Source organism: Rhinichthys klamathensis, unplaced genomic scaffold (assembly GCF_029890125.1).
Source record: "Rhinichthys klamathensis goyatoka isolate OS25496 unplaced genomic scaffold, OSU_Roscu_1.1 h1tg000117l_1, whole genome shotgun sequence".
Classification (NCBI taxonomy): Eukaryota; Metazoa; Chordata; class Actinopteri; order Cypriniformes; family Leuciscidae; genus Rhinichthys; species Rhinichthys klamathensis.
Window position 1 is genome coordinate 1342973 of NW_026606654.1, and position 16194 is coordinate 1359166.

The 16194-nt window shown below is 38.9% G+C and overlaps 1 protein-coding gene across 2 annotated transcripts in view; it reads right to left on the reverse strand.

Moving 5' to 3' along the window:
• The window catches only part of zgc:103755 (uncharacterized protein LOC449988 homolog), a 52569-nt gene that overhangs the window by 13450 nt on the left and 22925 nt on the right, over nucleotides 1-16194 (reverse strand). For both annotated transcript variants that reach the window (XM_056255078.1, XM_056255077.1), the window contains exons 8-10: nucleotides 15130-15265; nucleotides 13246-13377; nucleotides 1340-1522 (exon numbers count right to left, since the gene is read on the reverse strand). In XM_056255078.1, coding sequence (XP_056111053.1) covers nucleotides 1340-1522; nucleotides 13246-13377; nucleotides 15130-15265 — 451 coding nt within the window. The remainder of the gene's footprint in view (nucleotides 1-1339; nucleotides 1523-13245; nucleotides 13378-15129; nucleotides 15266-16194) is intronic.

Genomic DNA, 16194 nt, shown 5'->3' on the forward strand with positions numbered 1-16194 from the left:
GATATGACGTGACATAAGGGCAGCCCTGCTAGTAGTTAGGCCTACACCGTGGCCCTTAATCATGAAGATGATTTTTGCTTTAATACCGGCCATGCACACTCACGAACTGACTGAACGCTGTGTTGATGTGTGTGTGTATGCGACCAGTCGCGTGTGATGATCGTTTGTTTGGCGCGCGCACCCTCGCGCAGCGGCACTGCAGGAGAGCGTGAGACACGCCGGTGGTCTGGATTCTCCTGCTATTAAAAAAAGATCGCTATATCACCACATTAAGTTGATAATTAAGGGCAGACTAAAACAGCCCAGTTCGTCGCACAGTCCGCGAGTTTAATCTCCGCGTGTCTTCTTGTTTGCAGTGTTGTCGTTCAAGAGGATTCACGAATGGACCAATGAGCAAACACTAAACTATGTGCAGGTGGTACTCATGGGAGTGGTAGTGGCATAGTGTCAAATTGCAATTCGTTTGTTATGTCAGATGTCCTTTGACAAGACTACAAATCTTCAACACGCCAAAGTGGCTAGTGAGAGTGACTGTGTTACCCGCCACGGGTGAAATGCACCCGCATTTGGCGGGTTGGCGGGTGTTAATGTCAAGCCCTGGCCGGAAGCTAGTTATTTTAGTCGATAAAGTTTTAAATATGGATATTTTTTTTACACGAACGCATCGCTTCACTTCAGAAGGCCTTTATTAACCCGCCAGAGCTGTGTGGAGCACTTTTATCATGGATGGATCCACTTTGATGGACTTCCAAAAAAATATACAAATTGACTTCCATTATAAAGCTTGGAAGAGCCAGGACATTTTTTTTTTATATAACTCCGATTGTATTCGTTTGAAAGAAGAATGTCTTATACACCTAGGATGGCTTCGGGGTGAGTAAATCATGGGCTAATTTTCAAAACTATCCCTTTAATATCCATCTAAAAACATCACACATTTTACATTCAAAACCTAGTAGAGACTAGGGTAAGTTGCATCAATCGTTAACGTGTATCATAATATTTATGTGTCATGTGACCAGATACTTAGAAAGGTTACTTAGAAAAAGTTACAGAAAGGTTACAGTTACTTACATTAAAAAACCTTCTCATGGCTTGCTTATTGATATCTTTACACAATGCAAATAATGTACACTGCAAAGACTCTGCAAAGGGATAATGCATGAATAATAATTTTGATAAACAACTCATTTATGTTCATTTATTTGCTGGGATTAGTCTTTGCAGTTGAGGGTGATGCAAGACTGTGTTTGGAACCTGATCCCTCATTAGGGTGCATATTGCTATTTACAAATACATATTCAAGGCTAATTATTGTAGATGGTCAAAAGTAATGTACCAGAGTGTGGGGTGGCGGTGAGGGAACGGGAGGGCGTAGGAGTAGATCTGGTGCTCGGAGGAGTCCGTTCCTGCCATGGGCGCAGAGGTGGTCTTTGTCGTGGTGGCGGTCTTGGTGGTCGTCTGGAAGCTTGTCTGGAGTCCAAAGAAGAAGAGGATGTGGAACAACTGCGTGAAAGAAGACCTGTGCAGACAGAAAAGACAGACAGAACAGAGGTGAGAAAGGACAGAGTGGAACTGTAACAAAGCAGATTTAAAAAATGAAGAAGATTACCACAATTGATGCAATTTAAAGATGGATTACAGGCACACACATTTGGGGGGAACAAGAAAATCCATGACAAATTTGACAAAGTTGGAAATTTATGATACTTTTACTGGATATTAGCAGCCTCTACGAACAGAATTTGACTAAATTTGACATGCACCCTAAGAATATCCTGATGTCTATACCAAGTTTTGTTATGCTTGGACATTGTTTGGATGGATATAGAAAAAAACAGCAAAAAAAAAGGAATGGAAAATGCATATACTGTAGGTATGGTCACATTAGCAAAATTGTGCAGGCAAAAAAGTTTCACTGTCTACTGTAAATCGTGTTGCGATACATGAAGCACAGCTCACACAGAAGTCACTTTCAAACCAATTAGCTTTCTGTTGGTCAACGCATTCACATGACCAGCTTGGAACAGCTGCAAAATCACGTGGAATCCTATTGAAATGACTGTGAAAATTTGCAGAACAAAGGAATGGGCCTTGAAACGTGCAGCGTTTTTCAATGTGTTGACATCATTTACACTTAAACACAAAGACAGGGCGGGACATCGCTCAGCTCCTCCCCCTTTTTTTAAATAGCCAATAGCGTTCTGTTCATATCACAGCTGTGCCGGAGCCGTTGAGCTTGGTAAAGCTGCATTTGACAGCTTGACATCCACAGGCTAATAAATTAATCCCCCTTTAGATTGAATCTAAAACTATTACTAAAACAAAACAGAGAAACATAATCATGCTGACAATGTGCAGTTTGAAAAGTGTGTAATTAATGTTGGTGCATGACACCGGCGTTACCTCTTGAACTCATCAGTACTGTCTCTAATAGCCATATCGCTTTAAAATATAGCGTTCTGTGTAGAATTGAAATGGGTCCGATACGTTTTCTGGTGTAACAAATTAGGTAAGATTAATAACAAGTAATAAGATTGGTCTCAGTTGTTACACTGGTCTGCGCCTACTCGCACATATGATTCAATCTGTGCTATTGTGTCTCTGGACCGGAGCATACTGTGTGTCCGCTGCGGCGGTTTATGTGACACTAACGTAAAACTAGACTTCATTCGCCCCAATCGAAAGCATATTTACACTGTATGAATCGTTCCCTATCCCCTATATAGTCCACTGTGCCATTCACCATGTAGAAAACAGTAAATGTGTGAACAAGTAACTGATTTCAGTCGCAGCTTCAGCGTTTATTTATAATGTAGGGGGCGGGGCTTCAGATTCTAGAGTGCATTTGATTGGACAGAAACACTGATGAGAAGCTGAAGTGCAGAGTGTTGTCATCAAAACCGTAGATCCATTTTGACGGAAGTGAGGACTGTAAGCAGGGGCGTCACTAGGCCCTTTTTAGGGGGGCTTCAGCCCCCCTAAACTTCTGCCTAGCCCCCCTAAAAATGTGAGATTAATGTAGGCTACACAAATTCGTGTTCGCTTCAGTCTTGTTATAATCAGATTCAGCGCGTTCTTCATCTTCAATCCGCAGCGGCGCCGACAGAGAGCACGTCAGAAACAGAGGACAGGCTGTGTGTGTGTGTTCATGTGTGTTCATCTGAGCCTCATTGGTCTGTCACTGCTCGTCAATGTCAGAATATTTGAGATGACCAATCAAATCAAAGTAGGCAGGCTTTATGTTCACAGACGCTGCTGAGCGCGAATTTTAACAGTGCGACTCGACGCGTACGGTCAAGTGCGAGATAAGATGTAAGTAGCTAAACTTAACATTTCATATTTTACTTTTTTTAGGTCATAAATGTTAAACGAATGACAAAAAATAATCAGGCAAACTAATATAGTTTTGTCTAATTTCGCCATTTTGAACTGAAAATAGGCCTATGTAACGTGACTCATGTAATGTAATAATTAGTTTACAAGAAACATTAACAAAGCCGTTTTCATCATGTTAGGCACAAGATTAATAATGAATGTGTACATATTGAGGATATAATACAAATTGTAGCCTTTAGTAAATTAAAAAAGCTCAGCTTTAGGAGGGGAAGAGAAAGGGACGAAGAGACTGAGAAAAAAAGAAAGAGTGATGGAGATGAGAAGAGAGCAGGTATTGACAAATAATCCGCCCACTGACATGGTTTTAAAGCTATTTCTTATCCTTTTTTGGTCTTCAATTGTCTTGAAATGCACATATCAGAGAAATAAAAAATTTGAACCCCCTACCAACCTCAAATTTAGGACCTCTGTGACTAAAGCCCTGTCTACGGCCCTGTATTAGGCATAAGATCAATAATAAATGTGTAGCCTACATATTGTGAATGCATTTAATAAACTTAATTACCTTTAGTAGCTTTCAGTAAATAAACGCGTCTGAGAAAATGATTCATAGGCAAAATCACCCTATCAATTGACCCCATGTTTACTTTCTTCACTGACAGACAAAAATGAAAAGCCTATATCAGTCAAAGCTCAGCTTTAGGAGGGGAAGAGACAGGGCAAGATAAAAACAAAGAGAAAAAGAGTGTGATGCTGATGAGGAGAGAAAAATAATCAGCTGCCCACTATCCAAGTTTTTTTGGCCTTCAGAACATCTTAAAATGCACATATGTAGCTCAGGGAAATCAAAATGTTCTCAGGGAGACCCCGAACCCCCTTATTTGCCCTACCTCACATTAGGGACCACAGTTATTATAAAACCGTGCCTTTGCATCGTAATGAAAATGGTTAATAGTGATCTTTAGATAAACTAAAGTGTTACATTTTTTTATTTAAAAAAAAAAAAAATCATATTGGGGGCTTAGCCCCCCTAAAATGAAAATCCTAGTGACGCCCCTGACTGTAAGTTCTGAATGCTTATTTCTTCTAAATGTGAAATTTATCATTGTATAGCAGCACACTAGCTTATGGATAACAGTAATGCTAACATATTCATACCAAAAGCCAAAAAACTTTTAAAAATGTTGCTTTCTTGGGGGGTTTAAGACCATTTGGTTTGAAGGTTTGAAGGCACATAGCAAGATTTCAGAGGGACATTTTGATTCTAACCAAAAACTCATTTTATAAGCTTATTACTAACCCACATTGTTGCGCCACCTAGTTTAGGATGTGCCTGATGATTGGGATTTCCTTATCAATCGAGGTGCAGCAATACAGTTGCATACTCTAGTCTCTCAGAACTGTGGAGGTGCCACTGATTCTGAAGGTGAAAGTGCACAGAAATTGCAGTAAAATGCATTCAAAGTGAGTCTATTTTGAGTTTGATGTGTGGAAATTTTCTGCATGATATCATGAAAATCTTTTTTTTTCATGCATCACACAGAATCGAATTATATAGAACAAGAAAATTGCTCCCAGATACCATTAACTTTTCCTTCTTGCCTAGAAAACAGTATCTAATGCGAGGCAGATCACGTGTGCTCCACTCTTATTGTTTTTTGCAACGTAGTATTACCTCTCATTTACAATAAGTTAGACTTTAACACCCCCACGCTGTTAATTGTGTCACCAATATTGTAAGCTCTCACTGAAATGAACTGACTTTTGGCCCCTTTGACACTGCATATTGCTGTCAATATGAATGTCCCTTGATGAGACAAATGTTAAATGTTCATTAAGCTGCCATTTGCAGGAGAAGCATGAATTAACACTAGATTTAATCCAACTAAGCTTTAAAAATGGCATTTTAAATGGTCAAACGAATTAAATAATTAACCAGTGATTATCGTGCTAAATAATTAGCATGATAAAACAGGTGAGTAAAGCCCCTTTTTTCACAGAAAAATGAATATAAAAACTGAACAGGCAAGTATCTGACACAGAAATTGAGGCCTGGCAACATCTAAAGGTCAAGTGACATGTTATGAGAATGCTGCTAAACAATTTGCTTCCCAGTTGACTGGGCGAATTTCAAACGATTTATTTTGGCTGAATGACAAAACTTCAAACGTTCCTTGAAAAATAACAAAGTAATATTCTATTTCTAACATTATAGGAAGAGGGGCCATAATAACACTATGTTCAGATCCAAATTTTTGGCAAAATCATCACCTCGTTGGTCTACAGATACATAATAATAATAAAAAATTCAAAGGTAGCTGCTGATATGGCTGATACGATATAATAATGATATACACTCACCTAAAGGATTATTAGGAACACCATACTAATACTGTGTTTGACCCCCTTTCGCCTTCAGAACTGCCTTAATTCTACGTGGCATTGATTCAACAAGGTGCTGAAAGCATTCTTTAGAAATGTTGGCCCATATTGATAGGATAGCATCTTGCAGTTGATGGAGATTTGTGGGATGCACATCCAGGGCACGAAGCTCCCGTTCCACCACATCCCAAAGATGCTCTATTGGGTTGAGATCTGGTGACTGTGGGGGCCATTTTAGCACAGTGAACTCATTGTCATGTTCAAGAAACCAATTTGAAATGATTCGAGCTTTGTGACATGGTGCATTATCCTGCTGGAAGTAGCCATCAGAGGATGGGTACATGGTGGCCATAAAGGGATGGACATGGTCAGAAACAATGCTCAGGTAGGCCGTGGCATTTAAACGATGCCCAATTGGCACTAAGGGGCCTAAAGTGTGCCAAGAAAACATCCCCCACACCATTACACCACCACCACCAGCCTGCACAGTGGTAACAAGGCATGATGGATCCATGTTCTCATTCTGTTTACGCCAAATTCTGACTCTACCATCTGAATGTCTCAACAGAAATCGAGACTCATCAGACCAGGCAACATTTTTCCAGTCTTCAACTGTCCAATTTTGGCGAGCTCTTGGAAATTGTAGCCTCTTTTTCCTATTTGTAGTGGAGATGAGTGGTACCCGGTGGGGTCTTCTGCTGTTGTAGCCCATCAGCCTCAAGGTTGTGCGTGTTGTGGCTTCACAAATGCTTTGCTGCATACCTCGGTTGTAACGAGTGGTTATTTCAGTCAAAGTTGCTCTTCTATCAGCTTGAAACAGTCGGCCCATTCTCCTCTGACCTCTAGCATCAACAAGGCATTTTCACCCACAGGACTGCCGCATACTGGATGTGTTTCCCTTTTCACACCATTCTTTGTAAACCCTAGAAATGGTTGTGCGTGAAAATCCCAGGAACTGAGCAGATTGTGAAATACTCAGACCGGCCCGTCTGGCACCAACAACCATGCCACGCTCAAAATGGCTTAAATCACCTTTCTTTCCCATTCTGACATTCAGTTTGGAGTTCAGGAGATTGTCTTGACCAGGACCAAAACCCTTAAATGCATTGAAGCAACTGCCATGTGATTGGTTGATTAGATAATTGCATTAATGAGAAATTGAACAGGTGTTCCTAATAATCCTTTAGGTGAGTGTATATAATCTCTAGGTATGGCTCGGATCCCTTTTCCAATGGATTCCAACGGATTCCCCTTTTACTACTACTACTACTGCTTTGAAAAATATCATCTCCTTAACAAGCAGTAACTTGATTTGAGTTTGATTTAATCCATGTCCACGGCTCAAACGGTGCAGGACGATATTCATGCCAAAGTTTAATACATACTGTAGGGTAAGAGGTTTGTTCATATTTGTTGCACTTACAGTAAATTCTAATAAAACACCAAATTACCAATAACATACCAGAAACCGACATTTATCAAAGTCACTTTGTTTAATTATTTTAGCATTCCAGCCCTTTTAAATGTAGTCTTTGAAGGCTGTCTGAGTTCCAGCCAAATGTTAATCTTATGGAACCATGGAAAAGTGCCCACGCCTTGGCACAGAATTGCAGACATCTAACAAGACCTACAAACTTTATCTACTGCACTTAAATGACCAAGAAATAGGCCACATGAGAGAAGCAGCTTTAACCTTCCAGCTCTTGGAAAGCAGTTTGGAATGAGGTCTCTCATTAAGCCATCATATTCACAGACCTTCATGGGCTAAAGAGTTCATTAATGAAAGAAGTTTAGAAGCTAAATGATAAGCGATAGCCAAGACATTTGGAATTTAAAGTCTGGTGTTAAAAGTCCAAAAAAGTTATCTAAACCCAAAGTGTTGGACCACACTCATTTAGGAAATGGCAGTGGTGTTGGAGGAATGTTGAAAGAATTAAAATTCAAGGACATCATCTTTTTACTGCTCTTGGAGGTAGAGAGCATGAAAAGCATAGACTTAAGGTGCAATAGGCGATTTATGAGAAACACTGTTGAAAGTGTATCGGACCGAGCAGCACAACACACTTGTAGCCAATCAGCAGTGTCCACTCATGATAGGGAAGGAGAGAGAGTGAGATTTGAAGAAAGACTGTAGAAAGAGAGATGGCTGAGAGACATTACAAAAAAGAAAAGCTCAGAGGAATATCACTGGAAAAAGAAGGGTTATGATCAGGCAAGAGCTTTAGGACCCGTGTTAATATTAGAAAAGCTTTCCAGCGCTGGAGAGACCTAAGTGTGAAGGCCTGAAAACGGATGTGAGGTTGAGTTGTTTCTGATCCATTGGTTTTGCTGTTTCACAGAACCAAGATATGCTGTTGTTGTAATGTTAGCTCTAGTAACAACAGCACAGTAAACTGTATGTTCATTTCTGTTCTTCTTTGTTCATTTGTCATCTTCACTTTATTTTTCAGAAAGCATTATTTTAGGGGCGGAGCAATGAAGGGAGGGGTGTGTTTGTTTGGGCTGATTTCAGATATCAACAGTGTTTCTCAGAAATCCCTTACTGCACCTTTAATGTCATAAACTTCACCTATAGATAGAGTTAGGCAAAAAGGAAATGTTAGCTTTGAGAAATATGTCTGTTTGCAGATGCTACTTGATGTAGTCTTAGCTTGTGCAATTACATTTTGAGTAAGTATATACAAATACTTTTGAGTTTCGAGACCACAGTTGTTCCGAATCGTATGAAGCATGTAAAACAGGGAATGTACATCGTGTTCGACACCAGAAAAACAAAAGCATCAGAATCATTAGTGCCGTACACAAGGCCCGCTCAAAGAAGTCACATCCACTGGAGTGTTACGACACACACTCCCCAAGGACCCCTTAAAATGCTAATATATGCACAGTGAGAACACCAAAACAACCAAGATGGTGTCATCCCTGACCTTTACAAACATTATTAAGACTAAACAGTTCAATATTAACTCTGGAATAATATTGCATAAACAGACAGCTATTACTAAAGCAGAGCAAACACTGTAGATCATGTTGAATGTACTTGGCTACACTAGAGGTCTTGCTGGTGCTCTACAGGTAAGATTTTAAAGGAAATATAGTGTGTTTTCACAGTGACTTTACCACGGTTAAGGAGTGTTCTTAAAGAAAGTGGTAGCCTGGTTAAAACCAGACCATTCTCAGTTGTAACTGAGTTATGGTCTGGCAAAGCGTCATAGACAAATCATTTCCAGAGGGGCGTCACCAACGGACGTCGCGGATAGACCTAAACCCAATCAGAGCGATGAAGGAGATGACGTATGCAGAGCGGCGGAGAAACATCTCCGAGTGTTGTTCTTTGCTCGGTTTTTAACTAAAAGGAAACGTTCAAATTGCTTAAAACAGACGCGATAGCTGATTCGAACGAGTGATGTTCGACGGCGGCATCCATCTTTGTAATGTAGGCTACAAAATCTGCTTCAAAATCCCAGCGCTGTCGTCATCGTGTAAAGCCCGCCCCAACGTTTCTGATTGGTGCCTCGATTTCGGCGGATTGGAAATGGGCTTGAATGAGCTCTTTGCCAGACTAACTTTCAGAGCAAATCTAAATTTGCCGGAAGTTGTCTGGGTTTTCCCAGGCTAAGAAAGTGGAGTATCTAAAAACAAATCATATTTTTAAAATTAATTAAATGTATGTAATTAAATAAATAAAAAAAACGATTCTAAAATGGCAAAAGCAATATGATAAAAAGCTATATAAATGTTTAATGAATTATCAGAACTACCTGTTAAACACAATAATAATCAGAATTAACAATTCCTCCACCAATTAATATTTAAGCAATATAAAAAATAAAAAAAAATAGTTTGTTCTATTTATTAATCTATGTTTTGGCTGCTTTAAAAACTTCTTTAAAATCAGCTCATCTGAGGAAAATGAGACTTGAGACACTACAGATGGATATGAAAAGAATAAAGTATGACTGAGATTTGTTTGGGAACATTATTCATGCAGACAGTAAAACACTTTTAGTTTCCCAATACGTTCTCAGACTCGCAGGAATAAATTTAGAACATATTTATTCTCAACAATACATATGCTATGTCAATAAAATAGAATTTCCCGTTGAAAAGTCCTAATTAACTTTGACAAGCTGAATCTTGAGGACAAGCAATTTCGGCACCATTAAAACATAAAGCTTGCATAAATTGTGCATTGTGATGTGCTGAACGAAATAAACACTAAAGAACCACAAGTAGCAAACTGCAAATGAATTATAAAAGAGTCCATGAAATCTGGTTCAGTCCATTTAAATGTAGTACGTGAGTGTTTTAAAGATGCTCAAAATGAGAGTAAAACATTCATGGCGCATCTTATGAAAGTCATTTTTATGCAGCCCACCCAAAACATTTATGGCCCACCCTAAAGCAAAACCATTAAACCCGCGCTAGGCTCATCATCTGTCTTTATGGATCACATTTCTCAAAGAAATAGCCTTTTATCATACTGAAATCAACAAAACATCATTTCAATCAAATATATAAAAAAGTTTTCTCAGTTTGCAAATTATGTGGTTGAACTTTTAGAGACTTTAATGTGAGCTAGGTTTCTATCTTTATTGCAAAAATAAAATACATTGGACTGATTCCATTTTTGGGTGAACCTCATTTTTTTCTTTCAAATCACGTTTTCAACCAAAATATTTCCACGTGCAACATATATTAACAATGTTTAGAACATCTCGGACCCCTATAAACAATCATTCGCCAAATATCAAGTTTACTTCAAAAGGAAATTGAGATTGTTGTACAACCAGATCAAATATAAAGGGTTAAAGCAGTAACAAACACACCGCTTCTATCCCCCGTTCCTCTCCATGACAAATTACTGCCAGTTTGTTCAGACCGATGTGAGGACTGCTCATTAAGCTTGGCTTCATTGGACAATCAATCAACAGGGAACAGAAATACACCAAGGTCCACTATTCAAATCACCTCGGGAATAAAAAAGAGAGAGGAAAAAACACCTTGAAACGGCACTAATTAGAGGACACCATGGAGCTGTCGTTTCTTCCGCGGTGGCTGCGAGGACAGTGACATCATTAAAGTGTCATTATAAACACAATGCATTGCTTGGATATGGTTATTGTGAGCACGTTGGAGGTGCTCGTGTGTTTGAATGTGCGTGCGTCATAGTTGAAGTCGGCCTACAAGTGACTCACAAGTGCTCTAGAAAGCATGGCTTCGGACTCCTTCCTTGGATGTGCGTATTAGTTTTAATGCAGACAGCGTGACTCAACACTGAATCCTCAAACCAAAATGAAAATCAAGAATGTAAAAAGGTGCAGAGATAGAGAGGAACATGACAAAGAGGTTTAAGAACAAAAAACAGTGGGTGGGCATAACAAGGTTGCTTATAAAATATGATTGTGCCTCTTTGAAAAGATGTGAAAGAATTTAAGTTGATGAATTCATTACAAAGAGTGATTAATTATTCACAAATATGTAAAAATAGTACCTATTTTGGTGTGAATCACATGAAATGTGAGAAAACAATTGTCTGGGTTCTCTCTCCCTTCGAAAGTAATAATAATAAAAGCAATAAATAAAACGAATAATTAACTGACTACTATAGTTAGCTAAAACTAAAGCATAAAAACAATTTTGTCACTTGCTAGTTCAAGTTTTAATAATTTCATTACTGTATGTTTGTGTCATTTTATCAGATAATGTGCGTTTCATTAATAAAAACATACAAAACAATCAAATAAAAACTAATTCAAAATATTATAAAAAGCTATAATGGTATCTCAATGATACTAAAATAACACTGCTGTTTGACTCACTAACTAAAGACAACATTATAATTTTAATAATAACAATAATATTAATTATTAGTTTTAGGACATAACGATTTGATTTTGAAGAGTTATATTTTTATGAGAATTAAGCAAACTTTGCCACTCAATTCTTATGAAACTCTAAAAGTACAGACAGACAGGTAATAAAAACAAAAGGGGAAGGAAAAACAATCAAATAAAAAAAAAAAGTATGAGAGGAAGCAGAAAAAGCATTTTTCGTAACGCAATGCCTTAAGGGCTTTTCATAAAAGTGCTTTTGCCACACAAAGCTATTGAGACCCATATGTCTGCATTTAGCTGTCTGAGCGGACAATACTTGAGCCCTGGAGGAACATGGTGGAAATGCTTGTCTAGGAAAACAGATCAACAAATTTACACCAATCTGGAGTAAAGACCACCCAACACACAGACAGAGCAAGGGCAAGTCTCTAGTGTAACAGAGGTGATGAGAGGAACTGCTGTTCATCAGCATTAGTGCACTAATGGAAGCCTGTGTGGGAACACTATCTCTCTCTGCAGACGTATATTATGATAACGTGTCGGCAGTCTCGGCAGCTTACAGGATATTTAGGTGTGTTATGTTTACTGTACCTAAAACTGATGCCCTTAGCACTGTGTGTGGGAGATATGTTTGTCAGTAGTTAATGGAATGTATCTTTTTTCCCCCCCATCAACATCACAATTTTAGACTTCGAGATACAGGTCCTACAACTGGTCATGATTAAATGAGCTTTTTCACAATTTATATGGTCCTGTAGTGTAGGCCAGACTATGAATATATGAAAATAATAATACTCATGATGACTTTTTAAGTAGCATCATGTCAGCAAGAGATGCTGTTCTGAAAATCAGCATGACTTTTATTCGCCCGTAGATAATAACAGCCAAGCAGGACTGCAATTTAGAAAAAGTTCCAAACATTGCATGTCTCTGAGCGACATACAGTAGTGGTATTTGGTAACTGAATGTATAAATATTTTTGAACAAATTGGTTGAGTGAATAATCCAATGATCTGCACGTTTCTCCAACAGAAATTGTCACAGCCCTAGTTTTTTTTTTTTTTTTGGTATAAATATTCCATGTAGTTATTGAATTAATATAAGGTCACAAAAGCTGCACAAACAATTACCATAAAGAAATTAGCTAATGCTAAAATAGTTTTAGAGCAAGCGTAGCATTTCACTACAGAACATGTCCAAATTTCAAAATGTCAACTTCCCTTGTATAAAATCCCTCTGAGGCTTGTCTGTCATGGATGATAATGGAAGAGTTTAAATGAGTCATTTGTCCTCGTTCATGTGCATATGTGACAAAAAAGAGAGTTTATGCATGTTAGAGTGATTCACTGCAGACATCGGTGGGTGTCACGTCTGTGTAAACGGCCCCTAGGGTGAACGCTGTAATGGCACACAAGTGACGTTAGCTCCCTCAATGATTGCTCCATTTCTTCAGTGCTCTCATGGCTTTTTATTGTCTCTACAACCCCGAAGGGGACAGAATAAAGCGGTAACACCAACAGCTTTATCACCACTATCGCTGTTCACGCTCGTGTAAGTTTATTTATCAAGCAGGTCCTCTGGGATGGTAATTAGCTTTGAGCCTGTGGTGGCCACTGGGTTCCTCCTGATATCGGGTTTGTGAGCTGTAAAGAGGGTCATTAAGCAACCGGGTCAGTGAGAAATGTACCTGTGTTGACCTTGGACGTGACCCGCGCCAAGTCAATTCGTCTAGGGTGGGGGACAGGAGCGGAGGGCTGGCGGGGACTGTTTTTCCGTCGTTCCGAGAGTTTGCTGAGTTTGGAGAGGGGGGCGAAGATTCCTGGAGAGGGTCAGAGAGAAATCATTTTGTTAGCAACTGAGGACAGATAAAGAAAGCAAGAGCTGAATTGTAAGCTGAGAAAGAATTGAAAAACATGAAAACTGGCAATGACAAATGGCCAGCTGATAAAAAAGAAAAAAAAAAGGGTCGGGTATCACCAATGACCTTATGCTATGATGATCCACATTGGGCTAATTGTATTACATATGTGAAGATTCCATAAAATTTGTGTGACGCAATGCGAAAAAGCAATGTGTGTCGATATCGTAATTACGGCAAACTTTTGTCCGAACGTGTGCCACATAAAAAAAAAAAAAAAAAAAAAAAACACAATGCAAGGATTTAAGTAGGCCTATCATTGTAACATTTTCAGAGAACCTATCATTGTATTTAACAATATATGATTGTATTAAGCATGTGACCACTAAAATGTCATGTAACAAATGTTCTACTTGGAAGAGACAACTTAATTGCTCCAGGTTAGCAAGCTGGTTAATAAATGAACAAACTTACATAGTAAAAATTACACTCACAAGCCACTAGTTATGCTCAGCGCTGTTTCGTCGTATCACAATCATGGCTGATTAAGACAAATACTAAACTTAACATTTAAAAGAGATTGTTTGATGCTTTATAAAGTTTTATCTGGTTACCTCCTTAGTAAACATTACCCTTCACCAGCTATGCTCAAATATTGTAGTAACCCACTTGTTTTAGAAGAGACAAGACTTTGTTGTGCCTGGTTAGCTGGTTAGTACAATTACACTCACTTGTTAGCTAGTAACTGTTGTGGCTGGTTAACACAGATCAAAACAAAAAAGGCATGATTCATTGGTGCTCTATCGTGTTGCCTCCGGTTAACAAGTTAGTCAAATAGACTCACTAGCTTGTTATGCTCAAATATTGTTGTAACACACTTGTCAAAGTCGTAGCTGGTTATTGAAGAGACATGGCATGACTTTGTTGTGCCTGGTAAGCTAGTTAGTGAAAATGTTGCTAACTGGTTATATATGGTCATATCACGTCATATTTGTGGCTGGTTAATACAAAAACTTAAATCAACACAGAAGAGTCATGATCGTTGCCACTGGTTAACTAGTTAGTAAACATTACTCTCACTAGTTAGCTAGTTATGCTGAAATATCACTGTAACACACTTGTCAAAGTTGTAGCTGGTTATTGGAAGAGAAAACTCATTCCTTGGTGCTTTGTTGTACCTGTTTAGTAAAGTTTGCTCACTAGTTAGTTACTACCTAGTTATGCTTATATAGTGTCAGGTCACAACTATCATATTCTTAAACTCAGATCAACACAGAATAGTACTCTGTCAAGCACTCTATTGTGTTGCCTCTGGTTAACTAGTTTGTAAACCTACCCTACCTATTTATGCTCAAATATCGTCATACCTCACTTATCACAATTGCTGGTTAAGACAAAAACTCAAAAAGACTTGATTTATTGCTTGACCTTTTATAATGTTTCCCCTGATTAGCTAGTTAGTAAACATTATGTTTAATAGTTATCGAGCTGGGTTCAAATATCACAGTATCACATTTGTCACAGTCTGGTTAGCTGGTTAAGACAAACATTCTCATTAACATGGAACAGACATGACTCATCCTAATTGTGTTGTAACTGGCTAGCTTGTTGCAATGTAATGTTAGCATTACACTAACTAGTTAGCTAATTATTTAACATGACTGTTTGCAAGTAACTATAATAAGAGAAAAACATGTACATTTAAACTCTTACCATGTTTAATTGGGCAGGTGAAGTACTGGACGCCAGCTACCGATCCATCATTTTTGCCCACTGGTTGGTGAAGCTCCACCCCTGCCCAAAGACCACCAGCAAACTCGGTACTACCGCAAAACCTCAGAGTCCCGACCTTACAAAACAAACCAGAGGGTAGATTAAACTAAGATTTACACATTTCCGTAAAGCATTTAATCCTGGGACCACGAGAGCATCCTGCAGAACTCTGTGGGGACAGTGTGAGAAATAGTTTTCTGGCCGCGTGGGCTGCCGAGGTGATAATACATGTTCAATAAACCCGTTTCATGCTCTCTTTATCTTGCTCTGTACTCCGGAGGGCAATGGAAAGTGATTACTTCTTTACTCCAGAAACAAACAAGTGCATCCACACAGAGCAGCACATATTTAGGCTCGTTCGACAGGCCGCCCTTGTTTTCGTATGCGCCGAAATTCATAAACAGGCAAATTAGCTTGGATAAAAATAACGTTAAAAGTAAAATGGGGATCAAAGAAAGCCAGCGGCGCCAAGGATCCCTGAAGATAATGGGGTTTTGATTAGCCAATCTGTAGAATCCCGGCACTCTGCTCACTTTAGTCCCAATGTGGTGGTGGAAGATTTCATTAATGGGTAATTTGGTGTGTAGGTATGCGAGTGCGGGAGCTGGTCAAAAAACTAAAAAAACATGTAAAGGAAATATTTCTGCAAGGAGAAAGCAGAGCATGCACTCTGGTCTCTTAACTCCCGCCATTATCCTTACCCACTGCAAATGGGTTTGAGAGTCCCAGCTGATTCCCTGCTCATTACTGATGATGTCACAATGGGCATGTAGGACAGATTTGATTGGGTGGCAGCTTTAGGATACCATTCACTGACATTTGAGTTCTTTGCTAGGAGCAGTGCATGAAGTGATTTCTTCCTGACAACTCTCATTTTGCGGAACATGTGTGGGGGGTGCGCCTGTTTCTATTAAATCTGATTTCTCAACGGCTTCGATCAATATCAATCACAGCAAACCTGTTATGTTCGAACACTAGCAGCCGTAACCCCTGTCCTTATATTTT